Source organism: Coregonus lavaretus, assembly GCF_964263955.1.
Source record: "Coregonus lavaretus genome assembly, chromosome: 19".
NCBI lineage: Eukaryota > Metazoa > Chordata > Actinopteri > Salmoniformes > Salmonidae > Coregonus > Coregonus lavaretus.
In genome coordinates, this window is record NC_140006.1 from 34034925 (window position 1) to 34048633 (window position 13709).

General features: G+C 42.2%; 2 protein-coding genes across 2 annotated transcripts; one reads left to right on the forward strand and one right to left on the reverse strand.

The window, feature by feature from the left end:
- Positions 1-1472: 1472 nt before the first annotated feature.
- Positions 1473-5459, reverse strand: LOC311146817 (piggyBac transposable element-derived protein 4-like). The gene is made up of 5 exons (XM_084183416.1): positions 5273-5459; positions 4746-4843; positions 4473-4607; positions 3783-4073; positions 1473-3580 (listed from the first exon to the last, which is right to left on the reverse strand). The coding sequence occupies exons 2-5, from the start codon at positions 4817-4819 to the stop codon at positions 1552-1554; spliced, it is 2529 nt and encodes an 842-aa protein (XP_084039542.1). The 5' UTR covers positions 4820-4843; positions 5273-5459; the 3' UTR covers positions 1473-1551.
- Positions 5460-5761: 302 nt separating this feature from the next.
- On the forward strand, positions 5762-12355 carry LOC311146389 (calreticulin-like). Its single transcript, XM_084182888.1, is given in 17 exon segments — positions 5762-5826; positions 6271-6334; positions 6516-6564; positions 6701-6765; positions 6963-7016; positions 7205-7273; positions 7456-7528; positions 7895-8588; positions 8906-9007; positions 9266-9404; positions 9406-9467; positions 9622-9716; positions 9805-10014; positions 10264-10377; positions 10549-10692; positions 10906-10998; positions 11303-12355. Coding segments are annotated over 10 exon segments (1224 nt in total). The 5' UTR covers positions 5762-5826; positions 6271-6334; positions 6516-6564; positions 6701-6765; positions 6963-7016; positions 7205-7273; positions 7456-7528; positions 7895-8500; the 3' UTR covers positions 11480-12355.
- Positions 12356-13709: the final 1354 nt, after the last annotated feature.

A 13709-nucleotide genomic window follows, 5' to 3' on the forward strand; every position in this document is an offset into this window, starting at 1 on the left:
TAATGGTAGGTTTATTTGAACAGTGAGAGACAGAATAACAATAAAAAAATCCAGAAAAACGCATGTCAAAAATGTTATAAATTGATTTGCATTTTAATTAGGGAAATAAGTATTTGACCCCCTCTCAATCAGAAAGATTTCTGGCTCCCAGGTGTCTTTTATACAGGTAACGAGCTGAGATTAGGAGCACACTCTTAAAGGGTTACCTGTATAAAAGACACCTGTCCACAGAAGCAATCAATCAATCAGATTCCAAACTCTCCACCATGGCCAAGACCAAAGAGCTCTCCAAGGATGTCAGGGACAAGATTGTAGACGTACACAAGGCTGGAATGGGCTACAAGACCATCGCCAAGCAGCTTGGTGAGAAGGTGACAACAGTTGGTGCGATTATTCGCAAATGGAAGAAACACAAAATAACTGTCAATCTCCCTCGGCCTGGGGCTCCATGCAAGATCTCACCTCGTGGAGTTGCAATGATCATGAGAACGGTGAGGAATCAGCCCAGAACTACACGGGAGGATCTTGTCAATGATCTCAAGGCAGCTGGGACCATAGTCACCAAGAAAACAATTGGTAACACACTACGCCGTGAAGGACTGAAATCCTGCAGTGCCCGCAAGGTCCCCCTGCTCAAGAAAGCACATATACAGGGCCGTCTGAAGTTTGCCATTTGAACATCTGAATGATTCAGAGGTGAACTGGGTGAAAGTGATGTGGTCAGATGAGACCAAAATCGAGCTCATTGGCATCAACTCAACTCGCCGTGTTTGGAGGATGAGGAATGCTGCCTATGACCCTAAGAACACCATCCCCACCGTCAAACATGGAGGTGGAAACATTATGCTTTGGGGGTGTTTTTCTGCTAAGGGGACAGGACAACTTCATCGCATCAAAGGGACGATGGACGGGGCCATGTACCGTCAAATCTTGGGCGAGAACCTCCTTCCCTCAGCCAGGGCATTGAAAATGGGTCGTGGATGGGTATTCCAGCATGACAATGACCCAAAACACACGGCCAAGGCAACAAAGGAGTGGCTCAAGAATAAGCACCCAGACCTTAATCTCCAGACCTTAATCCCATAGAAAATCTGTGGAGGGAGCTGAAGGTTCGAGTTGCCAAACGTCAGCCTCGAAACCTTAATGACTTGGAGAAGATCTGCAAAGAGGAGTGGGACAAAATCCCTCCTGAGATGTGTGCAAACCTGGTGGCCAACCACAACAAACGTCTGACCTCTGATTGCCAACAAGGGTTTTGCCACCAAGTACTAAGTCATGTTTTGCAGAGGGGTCAAATACTTATTTCCCTCATTAAAATGCAAATCAATTTATAACATGTTTGACATGCGTTTTTCTGGTTTTTTTTGTTGTTATTCTGTCTCTCACTGTTCAAATAAATCTACCATTAAAATTATAGACTGATCATGACTTTGTCAGTGGGCAAACGTACAAAATCAGCTGGGGATCAAATACTTTTTTCCCTCACTGTACATCCCACCAATTCAGAAATCCTGTAGGCCTAACCCCTGGAACGAAAATAAACGATTAACTTCAATCTTGCTCGTCATTGTCTTTTTTCACATGCCATATCCTGAAGCAGTTCCTATCTGGTATTATGCAGAGTGCCACCTTGCAGGACTCGCACTGCCAAATGGTCTTGTGCTTACACAAATGACACTGCCTCCTTCCCTCAGAAGCTTTATTACATAACGCAACCGTGATGGGATCTTTTGTGGGCACAGGACAGCACAATAAACCAACTTCCACCTCTTCCTCTTCTTCACCCTGCTTTTCACCCTGCTTTTCATCCTGCTTTTCATCCTGCTTTTCATCCTGCTTTTCACCCTGCTTTTCCACTCGCTGTTCGCTCGGTTGTTCCTTATGCTCCTCCCCCCTCTCCTCCTGAACATCCCCTTTCAGTGCAATGTCAGCAAGCTGCGAACACAGCTTCTCCCTGAACTGTTTTTGGGCCATAGGCTTTGTATTCTTTGTCACAGCCATGTCCTTGTGCATGAGCCAGCTGTTCACCACAGCAACATCTACAAAGTGGTAGAAGAAGGTCTTGTACCACTTCATGGTTTTCTGGGCCACACTGTAGCATTTGATCAGGGCATCAGACAGGTCCACACCCCCCATATACTTGTTGTATGGCTTGATCGGCTCTGGGGCGGGTACAGGCTGTGTTGTCCAGGTGCCATCCTCTAACCTCTTACGTCGTTGCACCTGCTCCTTTGCGAAAGCTTTATGGATGGTGGTACACATGGTGACTGGTCGTGCATCCATCCACTTGGTGAAGAGCAGCTCCCCGTCACGAAGCCAGCGGATGGTCCCTCTCTTTGCTCTAGGAGGCATGCTGTTCTCTTGCACACCAGCGAGGCCCACACGGTTTTCACGTATGGTTCCACAAGCTCCTAATTTCTTATTGTACAGGTCACGGAAGAGAGTTGCGCTGGTGAAATAATTATCAAGGTAAATGTGGTACCCTGTGCCCAAGTGAGGGACATTCAACAGGTCCATGACAGCGTCATAGCACTCCCCTTTTCCTGAAGCAGATGGGTTCTTGCCCACAAATACACTGAAGTCGCATGTGTAGCCATTTCTTGAATCTGCTAAAACATAGACCTTGAACCCATACCTGTAGGGCTTGGATTTAATGTATTGTTTGAGGCTGTGGCGGGCCTTGGAGTGCACCATGCGCTCATCAATGGAAAGGTTCTGGAATGGGTGGTAGAAGGCCCTGCATGCCTCCAATATCTGGTCTTTGAGAGGTTTGATTCTCATTAGCTGGTCGTACTCTGCAGTCCCCTTCTTCTTATCGTTTTCCTCCTCCTCTGCTGGGTCACTCATGTGCAGTGAATAGGTGATTGCCCGAAATCTTGTCATAGTCATGACTGTACGGCAAAAAGGAATACCATACAACCTGTTCGGGACCCAGTAGTCTGATACAGTGTGCACATTCAGCAGACCCATATAGATTACAATGCTGAGGTAGTTGTACATTTCCTCCACGGATACAGGTTTCCATGGTTCTTTGATTCCCTGTTCCTGTCTTCTCTTGGCGTTCTTGTTGGTGTTTGAGCAGAGCGTATCAACAACGTCATTACTGAAGAAGAGCTGGAAGAGCTCTAGAACAGTGTAGTTCTTTGAAGTGTCTAGCTGGGGTCCTGGAGTCCTAGCTGGTTCGAAGGGGAACAGTTTAGGCTCTTGATCTGGTTCATCCTCAGTCCTCCACCTCCTCTCTGACCCAATGATAAGAGGTATGGCTGCATGAGCGTTCCTTCTGGATTTGGCAGGGCTGGATATCCAGAGGGGAGAGGATGTAGGCCTGGCCTTCTTTCGCCCCTTTTTCTCTTCTGCTTTAGGGCTGGAAATGTTTTTTCTCTTTTTTGAAGCTCTGGTCTCTATGGCTTCTGTCTCAAAGGAAAGGTCGTCTTCATCCTCCTCACTGGACTCTGAAGCCTCAGTGGAGAGAGGGGAGGAACCCCTTACTCTGGGCTGTGAAGAGTCTGTCCCATTGGACGGGGAGTCATTCCCGTCTACAGTCTCTGAAGGTTCTGTCCAGCTGTCTTCATCTTCCTCTCTGAAACGTATCAAAGACAAAAAAGTGAGCAAAATCAGTTAATTGTGACATCCCTAGTACATGCAAATATATAATAGTCAAGGAACAAATGTATGTGTGAGAAAATAATCATACCATCACTTGAAGGCATAATATCACATGTAGTGGTCAAGTGATGGCATTTTATGAGACAAGTTATAATACTGAAACTAATTCAACTCACTGGTCCAAAAGTCGATCCAACTCTTCTTTGAAATCGGAATCTATTAAGGAGGAAGGGGGGGGGGCCCATACTCTGGACTGTGAAGAGACTGTCGCTTTGGGAGGGGAGTCTTCCCTCCCTCTAGTCTCTGTTACTGCTGTCCTACAGGGAGGAGAATCACTGCCCACTCTAAGCTCTATAACTTCTGTTCCATTGGACAGGGAGTCTTCCCTCCCTCTAGTCTCTGTTACTGCTGTCCCATTGCTGTCTACAGTCTCTGAAGGTTCTGTCCAACAGTCTTTATTTTCCTCTCTGAAAACAAATCAATGAAAAAATAGAGTACGGGTGAAACAAAATCAGTTCACTGTGACATCCCTAGCATAAGCAAATATGAAATATCTTTAATAGTCTAGGAATATAATTCAGTGAATTTGTTCAAATCAATCCTAACATCATTTGTAACATCTGTAAGTCGCTCTGGATAAGAGCGTCTGCTAAATGACTAAAATGTAAATGTAATGTAAAATTTGAAAGCATGATAATACCACATGCTTACTGTGAATGAGTGGCCCAACACAAAAACATATTTTGAGGTGTATGCTGCATTCCATAAGATTTGCACATACAACTAGCTATATGATATGTATCAGTACTATAGTCATCAAGGAATGACGTGAGAGAAGTCGTAACAGTGAAACGTATTCTACTTACGGGTCCAAAAGTCGATCCAACTCATCTTCGAAATATGATATGTTGCTGTCACATTCATAGTTTTCATTCCAGTCTTTCTCTTGTACTTCCCCACCCTCCTCATCGGTGCTGTTTTCTCGTTGCCTTCCATCCTCCCTGTATGGCATTTTAATCAAATATTCAATTAAGGGTGAGAAGATCATGCCCAATTTGTTAAACAGCGATGAGTGACATGGTAATGATTTTGAAGAGCACTAGACAACATCTATAAAACATTCATTAGCACACACTAACCTCTTATTGTTGCATCTAGAGAGAGAGTGTCTGGCCTGACCAATTGTGTCTGGCATGTCCTCCTGCTCCATCATTACCCAAGGTCTATTCTCCACAGCCTGAATCCACAACACATACACACCAGGGGGTAAGTTTAGTTACAAAGGATCATTGAGTTACCCAGCTAACAATACAATTTCTGTTGGCACTGAAATCACACCATAGCTAACTTTCCAACATGTTTTTTTAAATGACTTTAGCTAGATTTCAGAATTCATAAATACAGATGACTTGAAATGGTTGTCTAACAATAGACTACACACTCCTAATATTATACTTTTTAGGGCTTTAGGAAACAGCAATTCAAAACAAGCTATTGTTTATCAGTTAGCTAGCTGGCCTGGCTATGATTTTCATTTGTGGCCGTGGTTAGGGTTATCAGGTCTGTCAAACAATGCCCCCACAGTGTGGGACCCCATGCAGATTTCTAACCAGCTACCCCACCTAGCTAGCTAGCTAACACATTCACTGTCTGTTCACTTAGCTACCTGGTTAGTGCTGACGGCTTGCAACCATGTATTTCGCTTCTCCACGTTTAGGTGGCTAGCTATGTTTAGGTAGAATCATGGCATTATATGGTAGACGCCATACCAGTAGCACCATAAAGGTTCTCTGACAGAAAGAAACACCAGCGATTGGAATGGCGTGTGACTAGCTACAAAAAATGGTTTAAGTGCTATCTGGGATCTTTGGAACGTCCCTACCCTAACCTTAACCTTAACCTTAACCTTAACCTTAACCCCTACCCTAACCGTAACCCTAACCTAACCCTAAACTTAACCCTAACCTTTACCATAACCATTTAAAAGTGTAACTTTAATGAGGTAACGTCAGAGTTTGGACGTCCCAAGGATCCCAAATAGCACACATATCCCCCCCAAAAAATCACTATAGCGCTCTACGTTGTGTAATGTGACGCCAATTCTACCCACAAGCCAGCGGGGCCACAGTACAAAAACCATCGTCACCCCTTCTGGAATCCTCTTCCGCGCAGAACTCAGCAGTCAACATGTGGAGGTCGAACTGTGCACTTCAAAAAAGGGTAAATATTCCATTATGTTTGTATAAGATATTTTAACGTGACATGAAGAACTATATACAGTATTCAATAAAAATTAACATTTTGCTTTGTGGCCCACGTGGCTATTAGTATTTTTCTTCCATGCAAGTCCTTGGTCATGCGTGGCCTGCCATGTGTGCAAGAAGTTGCTAGTACCAACTAACTAGCTTGGCTACATGTTTCTCACCACAGCCGACTTTAATTTTACTTTATTTAGAGTGTGTGAATTCTTAAGTATTGAGTATTTAAGAATTTGTCAGGAATTTAATCCATGTCTGATATGATGAAGAACATGTTGGTAGGGACATCTGAGACATCTGAGGAAACGCCAACTTTACTGACCAGACATGGATTTGAGTTGAACTGTTAATTCCACTTACCAAGACGTTGCCTGTGATATCTAACCGTGCCTCTGTAAACTTTCAGATTATCAAGTACGATACACGTGATCCAGGATGACTAATGTCTCAGCATAATGGTTTATAATCAGGTATGGCACATATTGATGACAACTCATTGTAATTTAATATTACGCCTGTGATGAATATTTGAATAAGAGTAGTGGACAGAAGTGTTTTCTGACACATTTTCAAACTGATGGCTATCCATTAAACTATGTGATTGACATGTTATGACTGGACACATTTTAATAGTGAATGTTTTCCTTTCAGGTTAACTTCTTGCTGACCCTGTGAGAAACCAGGAGATCCCTCGATCCTGGTATGTTTTCATGCTGTTTTGGATATTTTTTCTCTCTGAGACTGAAATAGATTTTAGATCACTGAAATGGTATGCTATACTTCTCTAAAATGCCACCCCTCGTTGTGAAGCTAAATCTTCAAACTTTGTTAATCAGGTTTGCCTCCAGTTGGAGTGCCATGGTCTGACCTTCCAGCCATAATGATAGAGGAACCATTGATGGTGAGTCCTGTGTACTTCGGCTGCAAGCGCCATTTTCAACTTGATACAATGATGAGCGCATAGTTCAGCAGATTAACCATGAAGAACTATCAGCATTGTCTTTCGCTCCTGTCTGATGTATCCACTGTTAAATAAGATCATATGATTATTTTCTCTCCCTGGTTCAATTTTATTAATGACCTTTGTTTGTTCTTCAGGTCGGGGTCACCTGGGCAGAACCTTTAGTCTGACTCATCACATAACAGTGGCTGGTAAGTAATGTTTACTGCAGCTGGAACACTCAACTGCCGCTGATACAATGATGACCGCATAGTTCAGCAGATTAACCATGAAGAACTATCAGCATTGTCTTTCGCTCCTATCTGATGTATTGGTTATTAGATTTGATTTTGAAGATTGCTTCTTTCTGCTCTTCCTGACTCATTTTTCTCAATTTCAGGCATGGCGGAATGGGAAGGTGACTGATCCTGTTTCTCGATGTCAAAGTTGTGATGGACCACAACTAAAAGTAAGGACTTGAGCCACACTACTTTTACAGTTCAAATAGCCGGCGATGAAAAGATTCTGCCATATGAGTACACTGATTATACTCCAACCGTTCCATTTATTTCTGAGGCTTTAATGGTGTGGATTTATCTTCTTTTTTTGTGTGTGTGCTGCTCCTTAACCCTTTCCTTATTTCCACTCCAGGTTCCAAGGGGGTGTTGGAAGACTAGATGAATTTGCAATAAATTCCCTAGACACGTGACAATAAACTGAGCAGGTATGTTATTGCAGGCAGAAAGTGTCTTGTTCAGTCTGCCACTAGCTTACTGATTCAGTGTCTCTGATCTGTTACATGAGGGTTATATTTAAGTGGGCTCAATGAGTTGGTCTGCAATCTTGCCTAAAATATTCAGAACTTTACTGTGCCAATTTCAAGATTAGCTTGTAGTATACCCCCCCTCTGGTCTGTAGGATTAATTTATATTGTGGGGTGAGCAAATGATGATTCAATTCTTGAACTCTCTCCCTGAGATCTTGATGACGATAAGAATACTGATTCTCCCCCCCCCCATCACCTGAATCCTATTGGTTCAGACTGCCAGTGACTTCATTTGGCTCACTTGTTTTTTTTTCTTCCCTCCAGTGTTTCGTCATGAGGGTGTGCAAGAACTGTCATGACCACTGACTCAACAGTTGTCCTGAAGAAAGCGGTGAATCACTGGCTTGAATTTATAATTTAACGATTTGTTAGGAGTGATGTCAAAAATAAACTGCCAATGCATACATGTATTCTATTTCAGATTGGTAAATAAAACCAGTCCAGTCGTTGACGTTTCACTTCATTGTCCAGAACCAATAAAGGGGTTTATGTACATAATCGAATTGTGTCATGTTTCATAATTGCTACATTATCAATCATTTATTTGCTGAGGATTTGACTATAGTATGGTTCCTGTAAATCAATGGTGGGTGCAGGAAGTTGCTCTAGCCAAGCATAAATACTTACGCAATACTAATTGAGTATATTCTTCGGCAATTTTACGGAAAGCAAATTTGTGTAGATCATTTTAGAAATACAGGCTATGGTACATTCAGCCACAACATTTAATGTATCTCAGCTTCACTGTCAACCAATGAAAATCGGACATTTGTTGAGAGACTGATTGGTCAGACGGACAGGGAGTGGGGAAACGTTGCATTTAGCAGGGTGGTCAAAGCTTTCATTTTGTTAAATTTAGCAAGCCACGTCATGCGAGTGTCGATGTTATTGAGTGCACTGATTGCACTAGCCAGTGCCGAACCATCGCTGTATTTTAAAGAGCAGTTTGACGATGGGGGTGAGTTCCATTCATTTCGTGTAGGCTGCCGTTATTGCCAGAGTCGTCTGGCTATTGCGAACTAGCCTGGCAGCTAGCTGGCAATATTTTAGTTAACTCCGTGAGCTAATCTAACAATGATGAAGCAACAATGCATGTCTAGTTTGCATTTTAGCCACACCGAGTCACTTGCAAAAATAGCTAGTTAAATGTGACTACCTAGCCAACTGATGACGCTAGCCTAATTCTTAAATGAACCTTTAGCTACATTGGTATTATTCAACCATGCCAATGTTGTGGCCTTTGTTGCTAGTACTTGATTATGTTTTTGCTATCAGATGATTGGAATACCCGGTGGGTTGAATCCAGCCATAGGTCTGACTATGGGAAATTTGTCCTGACAGCTGGGAAATTCTATGGAGATCCAGAGAAAGACAAAGGTAGCTATCGTGTCATGAACCTGAGGCTTCACGCAGTTTAATAAAAAAATCTGCACGCTAAAGATAAGCTTGTTCAATATTTTTATTCTGCTAAAGTTGTGATGAAATATCTGCTCAGTCAGTTTTGTGACCCCCACCATTGTTCTGAGAATTTCAGAATCAGTCTGTCTCTTACACATTTCTGCTTATCTTCTCCACCGTGGAGCAGGAGACAACTCTGAAGTTGAAGCAGTCCAAAACATATCTTATTCCCCTCAGGTCTCCAGACCAGCCAGGATGCCTGCTTCTATTCTTCTTCTGCCCGATTTGAGCCCTTCAGCAACCAGGGCAAGACCCTGGTGATCCAGTTCACTGTGAAGCATGAGCAGAATATCGACTGTGGAGGAGGCTACATCAAACTTCCCCGCTGACCTCGACCAGGCAGACATGCATGGAGACTCCAACTACAACATCATGTTTGGTAAAGTCCACCATTACCAATGAGATAATGATGGTACTAGCATATGATTGATAACCACTTTCTCTTCGTTGTTACCGTACCCTCATTCAACAATTAGATAAATGGTTGTATATTTCATTTGTATCGCTAATCATAGTGTTTTTCCCATCTCCAGGTCCAGACATCTGTGGCCCAGGCACCAAGAAAGTTCATGTCATTATCAACTACAAGGGCAAGAATCACCTCATCAGCAAGGACGTCAGATGCAAGGTACAGCATATGTCACAAATGATATTTTCCCGACATGTGATGTCCTCATCGGGTGGATCAAATCAATCTTCTTTTTTTTGTTTTCCAGGATGATGAGTACACTCATCTGTACACTCTGATCCTGAATCCTGACAACACGTACGAGGTGAAGATTGACAACAAGAAGGTGGAGTCTGGAAGTCTGGAGGAGGACTGGGATATTCTGCCTCCTAAGAAGGTCAAAGACCCAGAGGCCGTGAAGCCAGACGACTGGGACGAGAGGGAGAGGGTGGAGGACCCGGATGATAAGAAACCAGAGGTGGGTAGATACCGGTAGACACCTTGTCTGTCTAGACCCATGGCTGTTTCTGCATTCAAAAATGCTACGCTAGCAAGCCACATTATTGTATTGGCAGGACAATGGCAGAAACAGACTGGCTGACCAGGTATCTAGCCAGCTACTCTGATGCAAAAGCAATCCCTTTTGTTGATCTTTTATGAGTAGAATGTCTTTCATGATTTTGCTTTGTTAATGTGTGGTAAATGATTCAATGTTGTCATTTGTCAGGACTGGGATAGGCCAGAGAACATTGCTGACCCTGACGCTAAGAAGCCTGAGGATTGGGACGATGAGATGGACGGTGAATGGGAGCCACCCATGGTCTCCAACCCTGACTATAAGGCAAGCAGTCAGACACTTCATAACTGGGGCTACAGTGTTTTCCTGGCCCTACTCCCTTGGCAGGACCACATTTAGTTTTTTTATTATGTGACATAGAGTATGACAGTCGTTTTCTCTATTGCTGCTTCAGTCATATGAACAGCTGTTTCATTGATTTGTTTGCCTTCGCAGGGCGAATGGAAACCCAGCAAGATCGATAACCCTGACTACAAGGGCAAATGGGTGCATCCTGAGATTGACAATCCAGAATACAGCGGAGACTCTGAAATCTACAGATTCGACAGCATCGGCGTCATTGGCCTGGACCTGTGGCAGGTACTGTGGAGGACCTTATTCAGTCGTTTCAATACCTTAATTATTGATAAGTAATGTTAAAGAGTGGAATCTTATTGAAAAGGATTCCGTTTGTGATCATTAGTTTAAAAGGCTCTATCTTTCCATTTAATTGAAAGAGAAAATGCGTCCCTGAAATAATATTTTTGGCCAGAAATATTTGGACTAATTCAGACGTGTTCATTGCTGTCACAGGTGAAATCTGGGACCATCTTTGATAACTTCCTGATCACAGACGACGCTACGCTGGCAGAAGAGGTTGGCAATGAGACCTGGGGTCAGACTAAGGTCAGTGGTACTCACCTCTCAGGTTCAAACTTTAATACATACCCACTGGGCACAGATGTCAATTCAACGTCTATTCCACATTGGTTCAATGTAATTCATTAAAATGACGTGGGCACAGACGTTAATTCAACGTCTATTCCACGTTGGTTCAATGTAATTCATTAAAATGACGTGGAAACAACGTTGATTTCAGATCCTTATGAAGACATATTTGCAACGTTGCCTAACAGCACACTACAAACTGTAAAAATGCTAATTCCTGTGGTTTGTTAAAATGGCTGTCTCTCTGTTTCATGTTCTATAGGATCCAGAGAAAAAGATGAAGGAGTCCCAGGAGGAACAGGAGAGGAAGAAACTAGAGGCGGAAGAGATGGGGAGGAAAGAAGAGAAGGAGGAAGAGTTAGAGGACCGTGAGGAGGAAGAGGAGACTGGAGCAGAGGAAGAAGAGGAGGAAACAGACTCTATAAAGGATGAACTTTAGAAGACTTTCTCATTGGGGCAAATCTTCCTTTGAGCCTGGGGGGGGATTATGCGTCATTTCGCTTTACCATCCAGTCAGTCAGGCCTCAAATTAATAATAATATGCCATTTAGCAGACGCTTTTATCCAAAGCGACTTACAGTCATGCGTGCATACATTTTTGTGTATGTTAATGTTGAGAGAAGGGGAGGTGAAGGAGTAATTGAGGTTTTACTGCAAAATCTATGACATTTTTTATTTTAACTTATTGGATTTTTACTCACTGGTTTATCCCGTTATTAATTAAAAACTCTGACCCTTTTTGTTATTGTATAAAACAAATGTTTTTACTGTGTGTTTTTTTTTAACAAACTCTTGCTAACCTATTTCTTGTATGATTTTTATAGTCTGTTGCTCCACCAAATATTACAGATGAAGTCAAATTGAATGAGGCTTGTGTGTTTGTTTTCTTAATTCACATTGAGTGAATATGTATGCCATGTGAATCCAACTCGAACTTGACATGCATAGCGATAGTTTCCCATTCAATTTCCATTTGCTAATTAAATTCAGTCACACGCTGGCATACATACTATTAGGTAGAAGTAGCATCCATAATATCACCTAGACACATTCTTTCACTAACCTCTTATTCCACTGACATTCAGCCATGAACTACTGTGAGCCAAGTCATCAAACGTTTACTCCATTGTGAGTTTGCACTGTTGTATTTTGTCTTAGACAGTAACCTCATACTTCCTAATGTAGCCTATTGCATTTGTTCACCCTTATTGTTTTTGTATATATTTGTATCCTTATTTGGAAATTATGATGATTACAGATATTGTTGTGCAAAAATACTGTACAGTAGTAAAACAAGAGGGTTGTTTGGATTTTACATGTGTAAAGTGTGCCCTTTGTTACAAATCATCATCATAGCCTATATACTATACTATTTAGGATACAGGCAATTAGAAGCCAAGCTAATTAAATAGCACCATATGCTTCTAGGCATTTTTCTACAGAACATAATTAATCACAACAAATATTATGACAGCTTTTCATAAAATCTCCTTAGAAATTATTTGTCTTTCTGTGTGTTGGGAGTTATTACCTTGCTATTTATAGGAGAGTGTGAAAGGCACGCAGTTTAATTTCCTCTATTGTAGCTATTGTCACTCCAAAGTGCGTATTTGTATCACCAGCATTCAGCAGCATCCTGTCTCATGGTCCAATGTGGCTAATTGGAGGTTTATCTGCGTCAGCATTATAGCCTGTTATAAATATACATTTTGCATCTTACAAAGATAGGTCTGTATAACTTCTGTCATGTACCACAGTGACAATTTAAACAGCGCAAATAAATGATTGTGCCGCGCCTCTGAACTCAGCCAGTCTCAAGGGTCGACTCCCTCACGTGATGAAAAAGCAGCTACCTCTCAAATGATGGAGTCGGAAGAGGCAAGGATAAATTGTTAAAATTTAGGAGAAGCGCCAGTTTACTCAAAACAGAGTCGACCACGGTTATTTCAAGGTAGATAACCGAATGACCAAAACCGCTTTGGGATCTCACGTTGTGCACGGGACCGCAGCCAAGATCTAGTCGGGTACCTCGGGATGCGATGGGAGAGCGAGGACCGCAGAGATGATGCGTTTTGTACTGGATTGCTTGCGGACGCCAAGGCAACGGGCACCATGCAGTGAAAGGTTGGTAACGATAATGGATTAGGAAATGCTTAGTTGACGAAAATCTCCTTGTAGGCCTACATACATTGACCCATCATCCATACTAGAGTGAGGTCGTGTTTTAGGTTAACTTTTCAGCCCCATCTATGCAATTTCAGCAGTATAATCTTTTAAGGAATGCTTTTTCTAATGAATGGCCAGTAAGAGGCAATAAAGCAGCGAGTGTTTCACCTCTTCTCAATGTACAGTAGCTGGTCAATGTATGCAATATTCACGGACATACACCTGCAATAACATATATTTTATACAGCCAGACAGCAATTGGTTAATTTTAAATTGACTGGAATTAATTAAATTCTAAAATGGAATTCTTGATCATCACCAAAAGATTAATAGGATGCCACAAATTTATAGTAGGCTATTGAATAGCCTTTTAACTGCACCTTGTATTATTTTTTATATAAGCCTACTGTAGAATTTGCACTGGGCCGAATGTTTAAATCTATCAGTAAGTAAACTCTTTCATAGAATTGTATTGTATTGAACTGTATTGTATTGAACTGCAC

Excerpts from the sequence above, each read along its gene's own strand:
- LOC311146817 (XM_084183416.1), bottom strand. The coding sequence starts at position 4,819 with ATGATGGAGCAGGAGGACATGCCAGACACAATTGGTCAGGCCAGACAC. Across the intron at positions 4,608-4,745 it reads TCTAGATGCAACAATAAGAG|GGAGGATGGAAGGCAACGAG; the intron begins GTTAGTGTGTGC and ends AATGCCATACAG. Across the intron at positions 3,581-3,782 it reads TTGGATCGACTTTTGGACCA|AGAGGAAGATGAAGACAGCT; the intron begins GTGAGTTGAATT and ends GATACGTTTCAG.